Raw genomic sequence first — 23,727 nt, forward strand, 5'->3', positions numbered from 1 at the left:
AAAATTCTCAATATTCTACAAAACACTCTCACCCCTAGCCTAGGTCCTCCTTCATCATTGTGCACCACAACCTGAAAATCTCCACAGTGTTCCCATATTGCAGATAGATGTTTTTCTTTTTGATCTAGGAATTTCAAAAAAACAAAAAACGGATAATTTCCCTTCTAAATTTTACACTACCTCATAGTGTATAGCATTTGTAGTACAAATTTAACAAAAGAACTGTAGATACCATATTTAAGGCTCTAGATCGCAAACTTTATTTTTTGTTTATATGTCTTGCTATTTTATGTATTCTCTGGATCTTGAAGGGATATGGTTCAAATTAATAATCTCAAATAATATTTTTTAATGAAATATGCATCAAGTTCACTATCCCTTCTAGTGTCCTTGTTATCTGTGACTCCATGAAGCATGAAGCTGACCTGAGCAGCTTGTTTCACATGTGTAAGTCTTAGATTGGTCAGATCCACTATTGAAACTTCCCAGATTTTCATTTAACTTTGTAACTTCCAGGGCTCTACATCTACTCTGACTATTTTTCCAATGCCCTTTACTACTTGTATCTCTTACAAGCATTTCCCTTGCAATTCTTTTATCCAAAGAGTGAATATTCTTTTATGAAGTTTCATTTAAGAAGAAGAGTGTAATCAAGATTTGACTTGAGATAAGTCAAGATTCACTTTCCATCAGGACACTGAATTTCACTACAGAATTCAGGTACATTTAAGTGCAAGTTTACTTATTTTAAATGTGAAATTAATGATAAATGTCTATTTAATAAGTATTATAGTATTAAATAACACTATTTCATCTTAACATCTATTATTATCTAAAGTAAAATGTGGTTATTTCTATTCCCTTTAGGAAATAGTTTAGTAGAAGACATACTTTACAAATGCAAATGTGAAGTGATATTACATATTCAGATTACTCTTATAATTTTTTTCATCATGGGTTTGTCTCACTCCAGAAAGACTTTCAGATATAAAGAGGCAGAAACAAAAGGCAAGAAGATACTTTAAATTCTAGAAACTTTATATAATGTTAAAATTAATATTTCTAATATTTACTTATCTTTATTAATATGTAAACAGAATAAGGATGTTGGAAAGCTAATATTTAGTAGGACGAATAATCAAGAGTGGTGAAAATTACAACTGTCTCCTGGCATGCCCTTGGGAAAGTATTCTCTAACATTAAATTGTTAGACCATGACCTTCTCAGACACCAGTTACATGAAGAACAGTTCCTTACTTGCCTTAATCAAAGAATTCATCAAAACAGATTGTACCAGGGATATGTCTTCAATTATTTTTCTCTTTTCTGCTTTTATTATTATTTTTAAAAATATTTACAGGGCTATGTCTTATATTTAGTAAAATTCATAAATCTTAAGTGTACATATTGAAAAATTGTTGTTTCTCTTCAGAAAATATGCTTTCATAAGTACAGACAACTATATTTTTCCTTAAAAAAAAAACTTACTCTTGAAGCAATGGACAATTATTTAGGCTTCTGGAGACTTAGCCATAGTTGAGGTCCTGACACTAACCTATTCCAGTTCTTCAATGAATAAGCCTCAGTCTGATATCAAAGTCACTTCCCCTGAATTCACTTACTTTTCTATCCCCATAATATCTAGTCTCTGGGTCATCCTTTCTAATGTTAATTTTATTTTTTAATATTTATTTATTTATTCCCTTTTGTTGCTCTTGTTTTATTATTGTAGTTATTATTGATGTTGTTATTGATGTAGTTGTTGGATAGGACAGTGAGAAATGGAAAGAGGAGGGGAAGACAGAGAGTGGGAGAGAAAAACACCTGCAGACCTGCTTCACTGCTTGTGAAGCACTCCCTTGCTGGTGGAGAGCCAGGGGCTTGAACCGGGATCCTTTGCGCCAAGTGCGCTTAACCCGCCGCACTACCGCCCAACTTCCTCTAATGTTAATTTTATGTCAGCAACTTCTATAGGATTTGGAGTTTACTGACTGTCATTTTCCATTCCATCAACCCTACCTTCTGGCTGTATCTCAAAGGACTATTCTATATTTTACATACTTTTATTAAATATAGAACATTTTATAATAACTGTGGGTCAACATCTTCATAAGTGCTGATTTTTCAATCCTCACTGAAAACTACTTAGTAGACTGCTGTTATTCAAGTATTAACTTATTTTCCATGTCTAGACTCAGTTGCTATAAGTGAATATGTGACTCTTACACAAACTAATTTTATTGTCTTTGTAGCCTCTGTTCTCCAAAGAGTTTTAGGTCAAATGTCCACATTCTAAAAAATCAAGACATGAACTCAAAAATCTAAAGGTTTTATGTTTTATCAGTTAAGCTTCAGCTTATTTGTCCTTCATTTTGACCTATCCTACTTCTTTAGAGAAGCCAGTCTGCTAAAATATTATTCCAGCTGACATTAACTATTCCATATCATTTTCATAAGGTCATGATAAGTTTTGTTAAATTGCTTTGCAAGAGCAATAAATACTAGCACTAAATCATCATTCATAATACTGTATAAAATACTTTGTGTATTTTATAGATAGAAACAATGAGTTCTTATTCATTTATTACAAAAATTAACATACATTTATGTAAGATCAGGTATATTATTAATATATGTAAGCTAGACACTCAAACTGCTAACCTTGCCTGCTTTCCATTCAGCAATATGAATTCAGAAATAAATGTGGCAGATTGTAAAATTAATATTCCAATCAAATTTAATAACTTATACATATTAGTACTCAAGGATTAGCAACCAAATATAAATAGAGAGGTTAATAGCTCTGATTTGCTGACTGACAAAGACAACCAGTCCTAGAAGAGTGAAAAAATATTATAGAATATTTCTAAGTACTGCACATAGATTACTAGTACCAAGACCAGACACAGACACACACACACACACACAGACACACACACACACACAGACACACACACACACACACACACCTGTAGAAGACAGATAACTAAAATCTAATCTATTATGGCTTTATACTAGTTTCCTGTTGCTACTAAAATATACCATAAACTTAGTGTCTTAAAATAACATGAATTTATTTTGGAGAAGTCAAAATGAATCTCACTGTGCAAGAACCAAAATAACACAATAGAAACTGCGAAGAGAGACTTATTTTATTTCTTTACCTTAATTTTATTTAAATTTTTATTGGGGAGTTAATGGTTCACAATACACAATAAATACAGTTAGTGGTACATGTATAAAATTTCTCAATTTTCTGCAAAATACTCTAACTCCCCACTTAGGTCTTCCTCTTCTATCGTGCACCAGAACCGTAAAGCCCTTCCTCCCCACTCACCCCCACCACACCCCACCCACCAGAATCCTCTACTTTAGTACAACACACCAAACCCAGTCCCAGTTCTGCTTTGTGTTTCCACTTCTATCTTTATTTCTCTGTCTATGAGTGATATCATCCCATACTCATCCTTCTCTTTCTGGTTTTTCTCAACATGATTCTTTCAAACTCCATGCAATATAAAGTGAAGAGGGTGAAGTCATCATTTTATTTATTTACTTTGGTTGTATAATACATTTATTTATTTATTTATTTATTTGATAAAGACAGAGATAAATCAAGAGGAAAGGGGGAAACAGAGAGGGAGAGAGAGGGATACCTGAAGTACAGCTTCTCCACTCATGAAGCTCCATCCCAGCTGAGTAATATTTCATTGTGCACATATACCACAGTCTTTTCAGCCACTCATCTGTTGTTATACATCTGGGATGTTTTCAGGTTTTGACTATTACAGATTGTGCTGCTATGAACATAGGTATACACAGATCTTTTTGGATGGTTGTTTTTGGTTCCTTAGGATATTTCCCCAGGGGAAGAATTGCAGGGTCATAAGGTAGGTCCATTTCTATCCTTCTGAGGGTTCTCCAGACTGCTTTCCACAGAAGTTGGACCAATTTACATTTCCACCTATTGAAAATATTTTTTTTCAATCCTGCAGGTGTTATTCTGTAGAAAATACAAACACCTATGAAAGTGATTAAAAATGATTATTACAAAACCTTATCCTACAAGCTGAGAGTAGTCTAAAATAACCTTAATTTTCTACCTTCTCTTTCAGGAATGAACATGAAACGCTTGTTGATTTGGGCTGTAGCTGCTGTGTTTCTTCCTCTTTTAACTAGAAGTGTATGTAAGGCTTGCATGTTTCATAATCTTAGCATATAAATGACTGCTAACCATATAACAGAACTCACATTGTTATGGGCACTATTGTGCCTATTAGTCAGCTAGTTCCATCTGTCATTATACTAGGCAAATATTATTAAAAATAAATTCATATGAATAAGTCTAGAGTTTCAAATGGCTCTGTTAAATTATGTATGAATTTGGCAACATTGCAATTAGCCCATAGAATGGTTCTGCAAGGACTTATGTAAAATGGAAAACTTTTTAGTCAGAAAGAGGGACAAGGCAATTGCCAAAAGAAAGGAAAGATAATTTTAGGCAAAAGTATCTTTCTTCAAATAAAGGGTGAATGCTATTTCTTACCTTGTAGATTATCTGATTAGCACTAACAAGTAATTCAGATTAATTGGTTTAAATTCCAAGTCAGGGAGTTGGTCAGTAGCACAGCGGGTTAAGCGAGCATGGTACAAAGCTCATGGAACAGCATAGGGATTCGGTTGCATCCCCTGGTGCCCCACCTGCGGGGGCTGGGGGTGGTCGCTTAACCGGAGGTGAAGCAGGTCTGCAAGTGTCTTTCTCTTTTTTTTCTTATTTATTTAAGAAAGGATAAATTAACAAAACCATAGGGTAGGTGTCTTTCTTTCCCCCTCTCTGTCTTCCCCTCCTCTCTCCATTTCTCTCTGTCCTATCCAACAACAATGACATCAGTAACAACAACAATAAAACAAGGGCAACAAAATGGAATAAATAAATATTTAAAAATAAATAAATAAATTCCAAGTCAATGTAGAGCTCTCTAAGGTAAAAACAAAAGAAATAAAACAGGATAATTATTAAATCTTAGTATGACCCCAAAAAGGGACAAGTTGCTTCTCATTTAAATACTATGCTTAATTCCATTACATAAAGAAATAAATCAAACCAGGGGAATTTTAAGTCAAAAGGCTAAACTCTGTATCTAGGAAGCAGCAAAGCCATAGTGTAAACCTAAGCAGTCGGTTCCTTGAGACTGTGTCTACTTCATTATTGTCTCTTTGCATAATTGAAAAAAGCTGAATATGTAAGATAGAATATTCTAATTTACAAGACCTCCATTTTCTACAGCTAACAGAGAAAAAAATATTGTATACTTTTCACTAAAATTCAACTGTTAATAATTTAATTAATAAATCAGTCAAACTAAGTCTGGTTATTGATATCACAGTTGAACTATCTGAATTTGCCAATTATTTGGGGGGTTGTAGTTTGATTTCAGTTCAGGTCCTTTGTATATTCTTTATTTAGACTGTTTATTTTTGTTATTGGGTTGTATGAGCTTCTGTTTCACTGTGAATATAACTTTTTATTAGCTACATGCTCTGAAATATTTTCTCTCATTCTGTGACTACCCTTTTCATTTTGTTACATCTTCCTTTGCTATGGAGAAACATTGTAATATGATGTAATCTCACTTTCTTGTTTTTTTTTATTATTTATACTTGCTAAAACAAATATCAAGGACTTTCATTAAGATTTGTTTATTAACAAAAGAAAGAGGAGAGAAAGAACCAGAGCATTTCTTTGGCACATTTGGTGCTGTGGATTGAACTTGAGACCTTAGGTTTTAAGGTCCAACTATATATCCACTGTACCAGCTCCTGGGCCACTCAAGGAGTTTACATCTATGTTTCCTTTCATATTCTTTTGTTTATATTTTCAGATATTATATTTAAGTACTTAATCTTTCTTAGCTTATTTATTTGTTTTTGTGGTCTACTGTAAAGGTCCAACTTTCTGGCATTAAGATTACCCCCTTTTAAATTTCACTTAAGGCATATCTGATGTTAAATATAAGAGATATGATAGCAATATTATAATACTAGTTATAATAATACAGACAAGAAGGAACTTTGGTTACTGATGGAAATATTTATGGTTTTGTTGGTGTGATGGTTTCACAGATGTCTATTATGGACTCACTGAGCTTTGTGCTTTTGATATGCATATTTTTACATTTTATATGTATTTATTTATTTGTTTTGCAGCAATGAAGCTTGTGCATATGTGATTCCATTGCTCCTAGTTGACCTTTTCAGACTTGTTTTAGGCAGATAGGGTGGGAAGCACTAGAGCTTCCTTGGTGCAATGATGCTCCCACATAGTGTTAGGGTTCAAACCTCAGGCCTTCTTACATCAAGGTACATGACCTATTATGTTAATTACCTCTTAGCTAATACTTTTTTATCATTTTGTTTTATAACAAAACAGTTATAAAAAAATTACTGTTTTACTATACTAAAAAATAAAGTGGAGGTTATATACAGGTACACTGGTAACCTAGAAAAGTGAAGTTAAAACAATTACCAGCTCTGGTAGAAGATGGGCAGAGTTATCTAGAAGAACAAGAATACTTATAATCATAAATTGTAAGGGAATTTTTTATTTCTCTTTTACTTTTTTATTTTAATGTATTTATAAAATGGAAACACTGAGAAGACCACAGGATAAGAGTACAATTCCCACCACTAGAGCTCCATATCCCATCCCCTCCCCTGATACTTTTCCTATTCTTTAACCCTCTGGGAGTATGGACCCAGGATCATTATGGGGTACAGAAGGTGGAAGGTCTGGCTTCTATATTTGTTTCCCCACTGAGCATGGGCATTGGCAGGTCAATACATACTCCCAGCCTGCCTCTCTTTCCCTAGTGGGGCAGGGCTCTGAGGAATCTGAAATCTAGGACACATTGATGGGGTCATCTGTCCAAGGAAGTCCAGTTTGCATCATGGTAGCATCTGGAATCTGCTGGCTGAAACAGAGTTAACATATATAGCCATATAAATCGATGATTAACCATGAACCTAAAGGCTGGAATATTGCAGATGAAGATTTGGGGTCTCCTTTTTGGAAACAGTTAGAAGGTCTATTTTAGGTATATTCCAAAGGCCCCAATGACTTTATTAGTTTTTTTCCTGAGCCTGGCATCTGAAATGCAGGTGAATCCAAGTTATTATCTGTGGAGGTGGTGTCATGGCTAGAAAAAGGGCTAGAAAGCAGGATCAGGTAAGAGAGTAGATCCCAAATATGGGAAAAGTATATAAATATTGTTGACTGTATGGGAGTCAGGCTGTAGCGCAGCGGGTTAAGCGAGGGTGGCGCAAAGCACAAGGAACGGCATAAGGATCCCGGTTCGAACCCCGGCTCCCCACCTGCAGGGGAGTCGCTTCACAGGCGGTGAAGCAGGTCTGCAGGTGTCTATCTTTCTCTCCTCCTCTCTGTCTTCCCCTCCTCTCTCCATTTCTCTCTGTCCTATCCAACAACGACAACAACAATAATGACTACAACAATAAAACAACAAGGGCAACAAAAGGGAATAAGTAAATAAATAAAATTAAATTTAAAAATATATATTGTTGAATGTAATTCCCATTGATTTAATCAGGGGCCCATATTCAGCATAGGAGTCTATGTAACCTCTACATCCCTGTAGGTCTGAGCTTGCGTTCTGTGGTTATGAGTAGGAACATTCTGAGTTGCACCAATTTCAGGACCCATCTTCTTCAGGTGATAGAGTATATTGTTCAGCTTCCCTTTGGAGGCTGCAACATTCTCTACCATTGTTGATCCACATTGAGTGCAAGGTCCTATGGAGGTCCCCAAAGGGGTCCATTATGTTGTTCCTGATGGAGATGACCAGTGATAATGGAGAGAGGCATCTATTCGAGTTCTAGGCTCATTGTGTTTGTGTGGGAATCCCAGGACTCCCTGACTAGGGTCCCAGTTGATGGGGTTGCCTGAGAGTGACTAAACAGTCATCATTAAAGTATGCCAGTCTCTTGCCCTTACTCAGCTTTTGTAGTGTAAGGGAACTGTGTTTTTTTGGGGGGGGTGGGGGTGGGAGTCTTCAATCTCTTCTATAGCCTAGACTATAATTATATGCAGGAGGAAATGAAAATAGCACCACATGGATTTGTGTCTGAGAAAAATGGTGTTTGCAGAAAATATCTTTAGAAGGACCTTGTGAATTTCAAATTCCTACTCCATACCCTGAGACTCTAAAAAAATAAATGACAAAACATATTTGTACATTTGACTGAAGTACTTGGCTTCATTATTTCAGAAGCTTTAGTCCTGAAGTAGTTAAGAACTAAACAGATATTATTAAAATTATGCTTCATTAGTTTCACAACAAGTTAAATATCTGTAATACATGTGACATAACCCCCAAACAAAAAGAAGTTACTCTTTGTAGTAACACTGACCTAAAATGTTAAGGTCATTTATTTTCCTTCTTAGTAAGCTGAAGAATAAATGTTATTAAAAGAAACAGGTCAAAAGCTGAATAATTCTTAAAGGTCTATTCCAAGAACTAAAACCTAACTTAACTGAAGTTTCAATCTCTTCTAAAAAAAAGGAATTCTAAATAAGTAAATCAATCTGGAAGATATTCCTTATGATATACCATAAATACTCTTAACCACCACTTCTTCTCCCAATAAAGGTGATTTTGTCTGAAGTAATGTTTCTTTTCTATTTACTAATAATCTTGACCACTTTTCTTACTACAAAGTCCTTCCAAATTTTGCACATTCTCTTAAAGAGACTTTATACTTGCTAGATGAGATGCTTTCTAATTCTGAACATTTTAAAAATTCAGTTGATTCCTGAATTTATTCATATAGTTGCTTTTGGAAAGAATAAGCTTAATTTTAGACTGTAGAGCTTGTTAAATGAATTAATCACATTTCTGGTGTGAATTAAAACATTGTGTAAAAGAAAATTCGTTAGAGTTTATTCAGAACTAAGCTGAGGCACCTAGACCTGAGGAACATTTAACAGATTTCTCTTAATGACTGATCTACCATCATAAATCTCATCTCAGTTTGTATAGATAAGAATATAGATAGGTACAATGTATAGTGGTTCATTAGAAGACAATTTGTAGCTTCTAAAATGTTCAATTAAAAAGTGAAGGATGGGAAGATGACATAGTAGTTGTGCCCAAGAACTTCATGCCTGAGATTCAAATGACCCAGGTTCAATCACCAGCAGTACCATAAACCAGAATTGAGTAGTATTTGAATCTCTCTTATTAAAATAAAATAAATCTTTTTATTTTTTAAAAATAATTTTACTTAGGCTATAATGGTTTCTACTACACATGGGTACAATTTCTCATCTCTACATGATAGATGCCTGCAAACCATCTTCACACACCCCCAACTTGGGTCTTTTCTTCTTATACCAGGATCCCAGCACCCTCTCTGTTCCCTTATCTCCTCCTCCCCCAGAGTCCTGAACTTTGTGTGCAATATATCACCCCTTGTAAATAAAGCTTCTAAAAGAACCAGTTGTATTTCTAGTATACTTAGCTAAGTGCCAAAGATGAAGTACTACACATAATTTCAAATCAATCCTTGATGTTGCAGAATTAGTTTAATCCTTGGCAGAAAAAAAAAAGAAGAATTCTGTAGGCTGACATTTAGATGTCTTCAAAACCAATAGTAGAAGGATAAAAAATTTTAAAATATTGAGATTGAAATTTTAAGATGTTTTATTTAATATAAAGTCATACTGTGTATTGGCCTGCAACTTTATATGATATTATATTGATAAATTCTACTTAAGCAAATATTGATTAATACTTTTTCTAATTAATAGACAAAACCAGCTAGAGTTGCATATGATACACTCCTCACAGAGTTGCTGACTGTCCAAGAAGAAATTGTTACTGTACATAACAAATTCAGGAGAGAAGTCCATCCAACTGCCAGCAACATGCTGAAGATGGTAAGGGTAAACAAACCATAGCATCAAAAAACAAGGGAGCTTGTGAATAGAAAACTAACACTGAAATTTATTTCCTTGACCTTTTTTAATCTGATGTGTTTAATAAAACAATTAAGATCAATGACACTTACATGCATTCTTGCATTGTGAATGTATTTAATATACATATTGACATACCATACTATGCTTATTACTGGCAGCTACTCTTCTAGAATCTAATCATATTAACTCACAGTTCTTACAATATTTCTGTGAGGAAGATACTACTCCCACTTTTCAGATAGTTATATGAACCTCAGAGACATTACCTTCTCTTACAACACTTAACCTCATTAGGACAAATGTGTTCCAAATTCTGGATCTTCCTAAAGAGAATAGATAGGAAGCAAAAAAAAAAGGGGGGGGATGGGATATAACCAATGTTTTCAGACATTTTATTATGTATAGTTAACATGAAAACATTAGGATATAATGAAATAATCAACATATTCATGTGCTGAACACCAAAGATATGAGAGACTATCATGCTGATTAATTAAATGCATTAGTAAAATTAAGTACCACTTTAAAAGAAATATGAGAGTTGTATGTTTCATAAGCAATGCATAGGGCATGCATAGAAAGGAACTGATAAAATTAAAGAATTAAACTCAATTAACTTTAGACAAAGTTTTTTCAAAATAGGAAAAAATATACAGACTTAGAACCTGGTTAAGTAGAACCACATATTAAAGAGAAAATTCACAAGTTTTGGGGAAATTATCATAAGGAGCATTTATGGTTTGTTTTTTTTAATAAAAAGAAAACATTGACAAAACCATAGGATAAGAGGGATACAACACACAATTCCCACCATCCCCTCCCCTGATAGCTTTCCTATTCTTTAACCCTCTGGGAATATGAACCCAAGGTCACTGTGTGATGCAGAAGGTTGAAGGTCTGGCTTCTGTAATTGCTTCCCCGTGAACATGAGTGTTGACAGGTAGATCCATACTCTGAGCCTGACTGTCTCTTTCCCTAGTAGGATGGGGCTCTGGGGAAGTGGAGCTCCAGGACACATTGGTGGGGTCGTCTGTCCAGGGAAGTCTGGTCTGCATCATGCTAGTAACTGAACCTGGTGGCTGAAAAGAGAGTTAAAATACAAAGCCAAACAAATTGTTGAACAATCATGAACCTAAAGGGTGGAATAGTGAAGATGAACAGTTGGGGGTACTCCATTTTTTAGATAGCTAATAAGCATATTTTAGTTATAATCCAAAGGGCCTGTGGCTATACTCATTTTTTTTTCCCTGAGCCTGAACTTTGATATGCAGGTGGATCCAAGTTATTGTCTGGGGGAGGTGATGTCATGGCTGGAAAAGGAACAGAAAGCTGAATCAGGGAAAAGAGTAGGTCCCTAATATTGGAAAGGTTTATAAATATTGTTGACTATAAACCCATTGATGTGATCTGATCTGGGGCCCATACTCAGCTTAGGAGCCTATGTGACCTCTGCATCCCTGTAGATCCAACCTCACATTCTGTGGTCATCAGTAGGAATATTCCAAGCTGACCCAATATCAGGACCCATCTTCCTCAGGTGTAGCATAGAATATGTTGTCCAGCCTCCCTTCAGAGGATGGAACATTCTCTACCATTGTTGATCCAAGCTAAAGGCAAGGTCCTATGGGGGGGAGGGGGTCCACAAAGGGGTCTGTTTTGTTGTTCCTGATAGAGATGACCAGTAACAATGGAGAGAGGGATTTATTTTTTTTTAATTTTTTTTATTTAAGAAAGGATTAATTAACAAAGCCATAGGGTAGGAGGGGTACAACTCCACACAATTCCCACCACCCAATCTCCATATCCCACCCCCTCCCCTGATAGCTTTCCCATTCTCTATCCCTCTGGAAGGGAGAGAGGGATTTATTCGAGGTCTAGGCCCATCATGTCTGTTTGGGAATCTCAGAACTCCCCGAATAGGGTCCCAGATAATGAGGTGGCCTGATAGTGACGAAAGAGTCATGTTAAAGTATGCCAGTTTCTTGCCCTTATTCAGCTATTGCAGTCCTTGCTTTAATAAAGTTGTCTTTGGAGTGAGTGAGAGAACTGAAATAGGAAGTAGGTGAGGGTATCTAAGTCTAAATAGATACTATTTCATTAGGAACTTTATACTGACTCACTGAAGACTATTATGTACTTTTGCTTTCAGGTATATATTTTGCCCTAATTTATGGATACTTGTGAACATATGCTCTATCTCATAGGACCTGGTCTATATCTAGGTTTTGGGACTTCATTAGGAAGGCAACCACCTGGAATGGAATTAGAGAATCCTATGAAAGGAAAGGTCTCACCCGAGTAATGAGGGTCAAGGGTTGGCATTCGACACCTGACGTCTCTGGACATAGTCAGAAGTGAAGCATACCGAGGTGGTACTTGTTGCATTGATTAGGTTGGGATCAGTGGATGCAATCTCATTTGGTATGAATTAAGAGAAACATGCAGGAATGTGAACCCCACCCTAGAGGTTCCAGGACTGGGGGAAATATAGGCTCTGTTGAGAAAGTGGGAGGTTCCTGCTGTCTTAGGGTTAAGTAGACAATAGATAGTTATTGCTATAATCACATTATTTAGCAATTGGGCTAACTTTGAAAAATTAAGATTTGCTGTATCATACACAACATCACCATAATTTATGTCATTTGACTATATTTGTGTATAACTGTGCTACCAGTTGCTTCTGTTCTCCCTGGTCTGGCTTTTAAGAGAGTCAACATATCAAAGACTCAGCCTATGTATTAAAAAGACTCAGTCTGTGCTTTAAAGAGTTTGAGACATACAAACAAATTTCCCCTCTCATATTAATTAGTGATTTATATGACTAAAAATTAATAGGAGTGTACATAAACACCATTCCCACCACCAAAAGACTGTGTTGCATTTACAGCTTTAAACATGGATGTATCGCATGCACACGCAAACACAACACACAGGTGTATCTAATGTTAAGAGTTAAGCAACATTAAGCAAAGATTATATCCTAGAATTCTTTTAAAAATGACTATGGATTATATATAATGAATGTTGCTAGAAGTGTATGTATATAGAAAAAGCAAACTCTCAGATGAATATTATTATGAAGGTTGTTTATTGGGGAAACAAAAAAGTCTGACCGTAATATAGTCACAAGAAAAGATTCAGCTCACTCCAGAGGAAGTGGTGTGAAATTAAAATAGAGTGGCTTCTTTTTAAAATTTTTTTATATTTGTTTATTCCCTTTTGTTGCCCTTGTTTTATTGTTGTAGTTATTATTGCTGTTATTTATGTCGTTGTTGGATAGGACAGAGTGAAATTGAGAGAGAAGGGGAAGACAGAGAGGGAGAGAGAAGAGACCCGTAGACCTGCAGGTGGGGAAACGGGGCTCAAACAGGGATCCTTCCAGTCCTTACGCTTTGCATGGCGACATGCACTTAACCCGCTGTACTACCACCGGATTCCCTAGAATGGCTTCTGAATGGTCCTGAGTTGGAGGAGACAACCCACATCTATGCCTATTAGTTTTGGAATATACTGTCTGCCCCAAGACGGGGTTTATATTCAAGGATGAGGACAATTTTTAGAAAAAGCAGACAATATTGACCTCTGGGTAAAATCCAGCTTGTTTGGAACTAAGGCCCATGTAGTACCTAAAAGTTGTTTTTTTGTTTGTTTGTTTTGTTTTTTAATCAGAGCACTGTTCTGCTCTGGTTTATACTGGTGCAGGGGATTGAACCTGGGACTATGGAGCCTCAGGCATGAATCCACTCGCATAATCATTCTGCTATCTGCCCTCATCCAAAGGTAACCATGCTTCCACCCCTAGAAGTTTGTGCAGTAAGTTATCCTCTGTGAAATAGTGGACAAACTCCAGTCTTTCAGTAGCAGAGTCATAATAATAGGATACTTTATTATTAAGTTCAACAAGAGCATTATCACTGCCAGAGACTTTATGTCCCAGTGGGATGAGTTATGTCATCTACATTCAGTTAGACATATTCATTACTAAAATGAACATTTTCTTGCATGGAAAATATATGATATTTTAAAAAATTGTGATTTTTTTTTTACTTTAAGCCTCAATTGATGAGTTATGTAATACATATAATTATCCAGTAAAGTTATCAACTTGAATCGTAATTCTAGGAAATTAAAAAGACAGCAATGTGTGTGAGTTTCTTTGATACCAAGAAAGATATTACAAATCTAAGTTCAAATAAACTTAACTCCCTGCCTTCCAAAAAAAAACTAAGTTCAAGTATTGACTATGTAAAATTCCGTAGTAACAAACAAACAAACAAAAAAAACCTACTTGACTTTTGTTGATAATTTCTTATATGCAAAATGTGGGGCATAGTTTTAAGTATATGTACATAATGTGAATGTTAAAGAGTGTTAAGGAAGGGAGGTCAGGCAGTAGTACAGCAGCGCAGGTTAAGCCCACATGGTACAAAGCACAAGGACCGGCATAAGGATCCAGGTTCCAGCCCCAGGTTCGAGTCCCAGCTCCCCACCTGCAAGGTATAAGCAGTGAAGCAGGTCTGCAGACGTCCATCTTTCTCTTCCCCTCCTCCCTCCAGTTCTCTCTGTCCTATCCAACAACAAAGGCAACAAAATGGGGAAAATGGCCTCCAGCAGTGGTGGCTTCGTGGTGCAGGAATTGAACCCCAGTGATAACCCTGGAGGCAAAAAAAAAAAAAAAAAAAGAATCTAGTAGAGTGAATTGGACGTTCTGCTTTCCTCTTCCAATATGAATATTTACAGTAGTATTGGAATTTAAATTAATGGTTTATGTAATTGAGGATATTGCTAATCTTGTATTTTTAGAAACAATAAACTGGAATCTATCATTGAAGTGTTGATAATATACTTGTATTTTTTTTCTTTTGTTATAGAATTGGAGTGAAGAAGCTGCACAAAATGCCAGAGCTTTGTCAAAAGATTGTGAATTGGTAAAGAGCAATTCACTTCACAGGAGAATTGAATGTAGGTATATGTGTATAAGATCTACCTTTAGGGAGTTGGGTGTTGGCACAGTGGGTTAAGCACACCTGGCGTGGCGCAAAGAGCAAGGACTGGAAGGATCCTTGTTCAAGCCCCTGGATCCCCACCTGGAGGGTAGTTGCTGCACAAGTGGTGAAGCCAGTCTGCAAGTGCCTATATGTTTCTCTTCTCCATCTCTGTCTTCCCCTCCTCTCTCCATTTCTCTCTATCCTATCCAACAACAGCTACAATAATAAAACAACAAGGGCAACAAAAGGGAATAAATAAATAAATAAATATTAAAAATTTACTTTTATGTTCAGAAATCCTCAGGAATTATTAAGTAAATTGGCACAGTATAATATGAGATTTGAGTCTAAACATAGTCACTTCCATATGAGTGGAGATGTTTCACTTATAACTTAAGCCAATGGCTAAATAGTTAAGACTCAGTGATTAGTTCCCATTCCCGAAACTCGGGTGATAAATTTGTCAGTGAATAAGGAGTTACTCCTTACTGGTATTTCAGTCATAATGTACTATACTGGTATATTCAAATAGTTTAATGTCACCTTTGTATTATCTATAAAATTTAGAATGTATAGTATTATCATTTAAAAACATTGTCTGGGATGTCCAATAAAGTGTAAATGCAAAAACAAAAAAATCACTAGTGTAATATAAACTGATTCTAGGAACAAGATTTATACTTGGAAAGGTGAAGTGAAAGGAGATTCTTGAAGACTAAACATGTCCTACATCACCATACTACCTACTTGTAAGAGAACTGAGCAAAACTTGGACAGTTGACAGATATGTAGGTCTCAAGGGGGAAGACTAGCATGATCCCACTGTTAAGGAAATTCACATTGCATGCCTTATGCAGTAAGGAAGAAGATAGAACTAAAAAAAAAAAAAAAAAAAAAAAAAAAAAAAGGTGAGGATACGGACACCAGCAAAAAAAAAAACTCTAGATTTAGGGTTGTGGCACTTCTCTTGCAGTGCTAGTTTTTGGAGACAGGAAGGCTATCCCTCTAGGCAGAGCAGCTGCCAAAATCTGAAGAAAGTTTCAGTAACCCAACTCTACATTTACATCTACCACATACATTTTTTAAAGTCATCACTGGGGTTTTACTGCTCCAAGGTGAATTTTTCAAATACACATTGAGGGGGAGAGAAGAGAGAGAGACAGAGAGAGAAAGGATATTAAAACTTCCCCCATGTGGTAGAGATCACACTTTAAATTAGTCTTGTTCATATTGTTGCAGGCACATTATCCAGGTGAGCTATTTTGCCAGCCCATAAATAGCAGTAAATTGTAAAATGCATCACGTAATTGCTAGGAATTTTGAATTTGATATTCCAAATTTAATATTCTAGACTCCTGTCGACAAAAGAATAAAAGTTTGCTATGTTTCAGAATATTTGGATAATACAACTATGACTAAATGAACAAATGGGTAACTAGAAGGTATCTATTCACTATGGCTTAGTTACCCATACAATCATCATGAGCACTAACTTTAACAATAAAGTACTAATAATACAAAGGACCGGGTAGTGGAGCACCTGATTGAGTTCACATGTTACAATGCACAAGGACCTGGTTCAAGCCTCTAGACCCCACCTGCAGGTGGAAAGCTTTGTGAGTGATAAAGGAGTGTTTCAGGTATCTCTCTGGCTCTCTTCCTATATGCCCATGCCTCACAACTTCTGGCTGTCTTAAATAAATAAATAATGATTATATTTTTAAAAATTAAGGAGAACTACTAATACAGTTGAAAATCTATCAATGCCCAAGTTCAGTGGGGAAGCAATTACAGAAGCCAGACCTTCCAAACCTCATAATGACCCTGAGCCCATACTCCCAGAGGGAAAAAGAATAGGAAAGCTATCAGGGAAGGAGATAGGATACAGAGTTCTAAGAGTGGGAATTGTGTGGAATTGTACCCATCTTATCCTATGGCCTTGTCAGTGTTTCCATTTTATAAATTAAAATTTTAAAAAATTTTGACTCTACTAAGCCACCCATTTTAACATTTTTAAATATTCAAAAATGAGCCCATCATATAATGTTTAAATTAAGTGGGTCACTCACTGCTAGCTTTCTGCAAAGAAATTAGTACTTTTATACAATTAAATATTAATAATATTTGTGAGATAATTGTTTATTACAAATTTTTAGATAAAAATTTCAATTTATTTATTTGTGAGAAAGAGGAGAAAAAAAGAAAACCATAGCATCACTCTGGCACATGCAATGCCAGGGTCCTGGCTTAAGAATCCAGTGTATTAGACACTATGTCAACTCCTGGGATGCAATAACTATTTTCTTTTTTTCTTTTTTTTTTTTTTTTGTCTTTCTCTCTTTTTTTTTTATTTAAGAAAGGAGACATTAACAAAACCATAGAATAAGAGGGGTACAATTCTGCAAAATTCCCGTAACCCGATCTCCATATCCCATCCCCTCCCCTGATAGCCTTCCCATTCTCTATCTCTCTGGGAGTATGGATCCAGAGTCATTGTGGGTTGCAGAAGGTGGAAGGTCTGGCTTCTGTAATTGCTTCCCCACTGAAGATGGGCATTGACTGGTCGATTCATACTCCCAGTCTCCTCTCTCTTTCCCTAGTAGGGTGGGGCTCTGAGGAAGCAGAGCTCCAATACAAATTGATGGGGTCATCTATTAGGGAAGTCTGGTCACCATCTTGCTGGCATCAGGAACCTGGTGGCTGAAAAGAGTGTTAACATACAAAGCCAAACAAATTGTTGAACAATCATGGACCTAAAAACTGGAATAGTGCAGATGAAGTGTTGGGGGGTATTCCCTGCATGCTCTTGTGTACTTCTGCTTTCAGGTATATATTTTTCCCCTAGTTTATGGGCACGGGTGAACCTATGCTCTATCTCAGGGGACCTGGACTATATCTAGGTTTGGAGACTTTATTGGGGAGTGGACCACAAGGAATGGAATGAGAGAATACTATGAAAGGAAAGGTCTCACCCTAGTAATGAAGCTGAAGGGTTGTCATTCCACACCTGAAGTCTCTGGTCACAGTCTGAAGTGAAGCATGTTGGGGTGGCACTCGTTGCGTTGATTAGGTTGCGATCCACGGATGCAATATCATTTGATTTGAATTGAGAGCAGCATGCAGAAAAGTGGGCCCCACCCTAAGGTTCCAGGACTGGGGGAAATACAGGCTCTATAGTGGAAATGTGAGATTCCTGTTGTCTTAGGGTTCAAGAAAACAATGGATAGTTATTGTTATCATCACATTACTTGGTGATAGGGTTAACTTTGGAAAGTCCCTTTGTTAGGGTTTGGGGTATAATACCCAGCATCTTGTATATCGCTGTTCTACTGGTTGCTTTTGTTCTCCCTGGTCTGGGCTTTTGGGAGAGACAACATATCAAAGACAGCCTATGTATTAAAAAGACTCAGTCTGTGTTTTAAGAAGTTCTAGACATATGATCAATTTTTACCCTCTCATATTAATTAAATAGTGGTTTATATGTTTACACTTACATAGGATTGTACATAAACACCACTCCCACCACCAAAAGACTGTGTCCCATCCCGCCGTGCCAGGAATCCCAATGGCCACCACAGGGTTATTACATTGGTACCCTGCTCTCGATTTAATAAGATCCTGCTTTTAGTTTCCCTTTCTGTTCTTCTTTCTCAACTTCTGTTGATGAATGGGAACATCCCATACTCATCTTTATCTTTCTGACTTAGCTGGCTTAACATAATTCCTTCTAGCTCTGTCCAAGATGGGTCAGATAAGGTGGGCTCATTGTTTTTAATAGCTGCATAGTATTACATTGTGTATATGTACGACAGCTTTCTCAGCCACTTATCTGCTGTTGGGCACCTGCGTTCCTTCCAGGATTTAGCTATTATAAATTGTGCTGCTATGAACATAGATGTACACACATCTTTTTGGTTGGGCATTATGGAATCCTTGGGGTATATCCCCAGGAGAGGAATTACTGGGTCATATGGAAGGTCCATGTCTAGCCTTCTGAGAGTTCTCCAGATTGCTCTCCAGAGAGGCTGGACCAGTTTACATTCCCACCAACAGTGTAGAAGGGTTCCTCTGTCCCCACAACCTCTCCAGTATTTGTTGCTGCTGTCCTTTTTGATGTATGCCATTCTTACAGGAGTGAGGTGGTATCTTAGTGTTGTCTTAATTTGCATTTCTCTGACAATCAGTGACCTAGAGCAGTTTTTCATATGTTTGTTAGCCTTTTGGATCTCCTCTGAGGTGAATGTTTTGTTCATATCCTCTGCCTATTTTTGGATGGGGTCATTTGCTTTTTTGGTGCTAAGTTTTCTGAGCTCTTTATATATTTTGGTGATTAGTTTCTTGTCTGATGTATGGCATGTGAAGATCTTCTCCCATTCTGTGAGGGGTCTCTCTGTTTGTTTAATAGTTTCTTTGGATGTACAGAAGCTTTTCAATTTGATGTACTCCCATTGGTTTGGTTCTGCTTTAGTCTTTCTTGCAATTGGGTTTATTTCATCAAATTTGTCCTTGAGGTGTAGGTGGTAAGTGTTTTACCAATGTTTTCCTCTAAGTATTTGATTGTTTCTGATCTAACATCCAGGTCTTTGATCCATTTGGAGTTGATTTTTGTTTCTGGGGAGATAAGGTGGTTCAATTTCATTCTTCTGCATGTTACAACCCAGTTTTTCCAGCACCATTTATTGAATAGAGCCTCCTTCTTCCATTTAATGCTGGACCCCTTATCAAAAATTAGATGTCCATAGGTGTGGGGATTTATTTCTGGGCTTTCAATTCTGTCCCACTGGTCTGTGTGCCTATTTTTGTTCCAGTACCAGGCTGTTTTGATGATGATGGCATTATAATATAGTTTGAGATCTGGGAGTGTGATGCCTCCGTTTCTGTTTCTTTTCCTCAAGACGCTTTCAGCAATTGTAGGTGTTTTCTGGTTCCAGATAAATGATTGTAGTGTTTCTTCTATTCTCTTAAAGAAGCTTAGTGGAACTTTGATGGGTATTTGATGGGGTATTAAAGTATTCCACTATTATTGTATTACTATTGATGTATTTTTGAAATTCTTTCAGTAGGTGCTTGATTTATTTAGATGGTCCCACATTGGGTGCATAGATGTTAATAATTATTAAGTCTTCTTGGCTGATTGATCCTCTAATCATTATGTAATGTCCTTGCCTATCTTTTATTACTTTATTTAATTTAAAATCTATTGTGTCAGAGATGAGAATGGCTGTTCCTGCCCTTTTTTGTGGTCCGTTAGCCTGTATGATAGTTTTCCATCCTTTCACTTTAAGTCTGTGTTTATCTTGTTGTGTCAGATGGGATTCTTGCAAGCAGCATACGGTTGGGTTATGTTTTCTGATCCATCCCCCCACCCTGTGCCTTTTGATGGGTGAGTTTAAGCCATTGACATTTATTGATATTATGGATTTAATGTATTGTAGTGCCATTGTTCAACAAATTTTTGTTTGCTCTGATATATTGCAAGTATTATAGTGATGTACTTGTTTATAAGAGGTCTTTTAGAACCTCTTTCAGGGCTGGTTTGGTGATGGTTGCCTCCTTTAACTGTTGTTTGTCTAAGAAGGTTTTGATCCCTCCATCTAGTTTAAATGAAAGTCTAGCAGAATATATTATCCTTGGCTGAAACCCTCTTTCATTCAGGGCTCTGTAGATATCTTGCTATTCTCTTCTGGCTTTTAGAGTTTGAGTGGAGAAGTCTGCAGATAATCTTATGGGTTTTCCCTTGTATGTGAATTTTTGTTTTTCTCTTTCAGCCTTTAGGATCCTTTCTTTATTCTTACTCCTTCTCATTGTGACTATGATGTTTCTTGATGTCTTCAGGTCTGGGTTGATTCTGTTTGGAACTCTCTGGGCCTCTTGAATCTTGATGTCCTTTCTGTTATTCAGCTCTGGGAAGTTTCCTTCTATTATTTCCTCTAGAATGTTTCCTTCCCCTTCCTCTCTTTCTTCCTCTGGCAGACCAATTATATGAATGTTACTTCTTTTGAGATTATCCCATATGCTTCTGTTGTTGTTTTCAGTGTCTCTCAATCTCTTTTTGAGCTCTTTCACCTCTTTCTTAGTTTTCTCTAATTTATACTCTGTCTGACTAATTCTGTTTTCTGCTTCTGTTAGTCTTCTTTCCCTTCTCTCAGCTTCTTTCCTCAGTTCAGTTATTCCAGCTTTCAGTTCTCTAATTGCCTCAAGATAATCAGTATTTTCCTTGGTGGTCTCAACTATTGTTTCCCTAATACTGCTATTCCTTTCCTACAATGTTGTTTTCATTTCTGTGATTAATAAGTTTATTATTGCTTGCATACTTTTCTTATCTGTGCTTACTTCTGGCTCATTTGAATTTTCTTCTGGGCTCTTGTCTTCATTCATTGTAGTAGCAGTTTTATTGGTTTTTGATCCACCCATTTTTTTTTTATTTATGTGTTTCTTATTTTTATGTTCTGTTGTTCCTCAGTTGTTGTGTTTTGAGTGCAAGCAACAATGTACTAAATACCTTTATGACAAATGCGATCACCAACCTCAGGAATTATAATAGCAACTGAAGCAAGAATTGTAGCAGTTTAATCACTACCAGTTAGCCAAACAATGTCTCCACTCTGTGAAAAAAATAGTAACCAAGTCCAAGAGTAGAAGAAAGAGAAAGGAAAGAAAGGATAGCAAGAATAGGCAATTATGCAAATATACTATCCACTGTATATTCTATAGGTAGCAGGAGGAGACCGGAAAGTAGATCAGAGATACACACATAGAGAGTCCACTCTGAGTCAGATTTCTTCCCCAAAATAATTCACAAATGAATATCATTTTTGTCTTCAGAAAGACAAAAAGAAGGAAGGAAGAAATGGAAGACAAGATAAAAAAAGAGAAACAAGAGAGAGAAAAGAAAAAAGATTTGAAAAAGAGCTATAATAAAAGAGCAGTGAAAGTAAAGTTTTTTAATTGATTAATTTATTTTTTATTTTATTTTATTTTTTATATATATATTTTTTATTTATTCCCTTTTTTGTTGCCCTTGTTGTTGTTTTTTTATTGTTGTAGTTATTATTGTTGTTGTTGTTGTTGGATAGGACAGAGAGAGATAGAAAGAGGAGGGGAAGACAGAGGGGGGAGAGAAAGATAGATACCTGCAGACCTTCTTCACCGCTTGTGAAGCGACTCCCCTGCAGGTGGGAAGCCAGGGACTCAAACCAGGGTCCTTGTTTGGGTCCTTGCACTTTGTACTATGTGCACTTAACTTGCTGTGCTACTACTTGACCACCAGCAATGAATCTCAGATAACTTCTGAATACATTTGACCATTATAAGGCGATGGCCAAGATAGCATTTATTTATATTAAGATCACTGCATGATAAATATGTCTTAGACTTTTTTTTTCAGTTTTCCTTTCCTTTCCTTTGTTTTCTTTTCTCCATTATTTTTCTACCAGGGCTTTTCTAAGGGCTTGTACCTGAGAGATTACATGCTTTTCAAGAATTCTTTCTTTCTTCCTCTCTCTCTCTCTCTCTCTCTCTCTCTCCCCTCTCCCCTTCTTTCTCATTTTCTTCCTTTTGGTAGAGGATGAGATATAAAGGGAGAGAATGAGAGACATCATAGCCCTCCACTCTTGAAACTTCCCCTTTTCATGGTACTCCCGTGTGATCAAAGGCTCACACTTGGGTGCTTGTACATGGTAAAGTGTGTGCCTTAATGAGTGAGATATCTGCTAGTCCCAAGACTGTTTTCAAATCATGGGGTCTGTGAAACTAATAGGCTGTTTTCATTGGAGAGACAACCAGCAGAGATACTGTTGAGTTCTATAAAGACATTGCTTGTGAGACCAATGAAATATTTATAAAATAAAATTGAAGGAAATATCTTATACAATATAATCTAGTCTGTTTTATTTATGATTTATTTATTTACATATCAGAGCAATGCTCAACTTCGATTTATAGTGATATCAGGGACTGAATTTGGGACCTTAAAGACTCAGGCATGAAAATGTGTTGACTAAAATACTGTGACGTTCAAGCTATTTTTTGTTTAGATTGTATAATTATTTTCCTTTTTCTTCCTTTGAGACACATTTTGTGGAGAAAATATGCATTTGACACCATATCCTATCTCATGGTCAAATGTAATTGAAGCATGGCAAAAAGAATCTCAACATTTCAAGTATGGGCAATGGATATCAACAGAAGATAGCACACAAATAGAGCATTATACTCAGGTAATCTGTATAATAGCAGCTATGGACATTGTCTCATTGACTAGAAATGTGTGGGAAATAAATGACTAGTACCATGGAAAACTATCCTTTCTTTGCTTTGTTTGCAAATTTGTACTCAACCTACTGAGTTTCTCATATTAATTATAATAGAAGGAAACGGTATTCCCTCAATAGATGACAAAGAAAGATTATATAACCTCATAGTCTGCCTTTCAATGTTTATTATTCTGGTAAGTGACAAAATTCTAAAATGTCAACCTTACTTATAAACCACATGTGTAATATATTTTAAAAACAATAATTATGCCTCATAATGTAGGAAATCTTTTCATTTTTTTCTCTTGCTTTATTTTTTAATGATTAATTTATTTATTTATGAGAGTGAAAGAGGAGAGATGGAACCATGCCATTACTCTGGCAGATGCAATGCCAGGGATTGAAATTGAGACATCATGCTTGAGAATACTGCAAGCCTTATCACTTCCTAGGTTGCTTTTAATTTTTATTAGGGTAAAACATATGCATA

The 23,727-nt window shown here is 36.2% G+C and overlaps 1 protein-coding gene across 1 annotated transcript in view; it reads left to right on the forward strand.

Annotated features, from left to right (window-relative positions):
* Positions 1-4,108: 4,108 nt before the first annotated feature.
* CRISP1 (cysteine rich secretory protein 1) overlaps positions 4,109-23,727 on the forward strand; it is a 31,446-nt gene continuing 11,827 nt past the window's right edge. Inside the window, exons 1-4 of the mRNA XM_007538181.2 lie at positions 4,109-4,183; positions 9,824-9,952; positions 14,866-14,956; positions 23,053-23,201. Of these exons, the coding sequence (XP_007538243.1) occupies positions 4,118-4,183; positions 9,824-9,952; positions 14,866-14,956; positions 23,053-23,201 (435 nt within the window). The 5' untranslated portion in view covers positions 4,109-4,117. The remainder of the gene's footprint in view (positions 4,184-9,823; positions 9,953-14,865; positions 14,957-23,052; positions 23,202-23,727) is intronic.

The sequence above is a fragment of the Erinaceus europaeus genome, chromosome 4 (genome assembly GCF_950295315.1).
Source record: "Erinaceus europaeus chromosome 4, mEriEur2.1, whole genome shotgun sequence".
In the NCBI taxonomy this organism is placed as follows: domain Eukaryota; kingdom Metazoa; phylum Chordata; class Mammalia; order Eulipotyphla; family Erinaceidae; genus Erinaceus; species Erinaceus europaeus.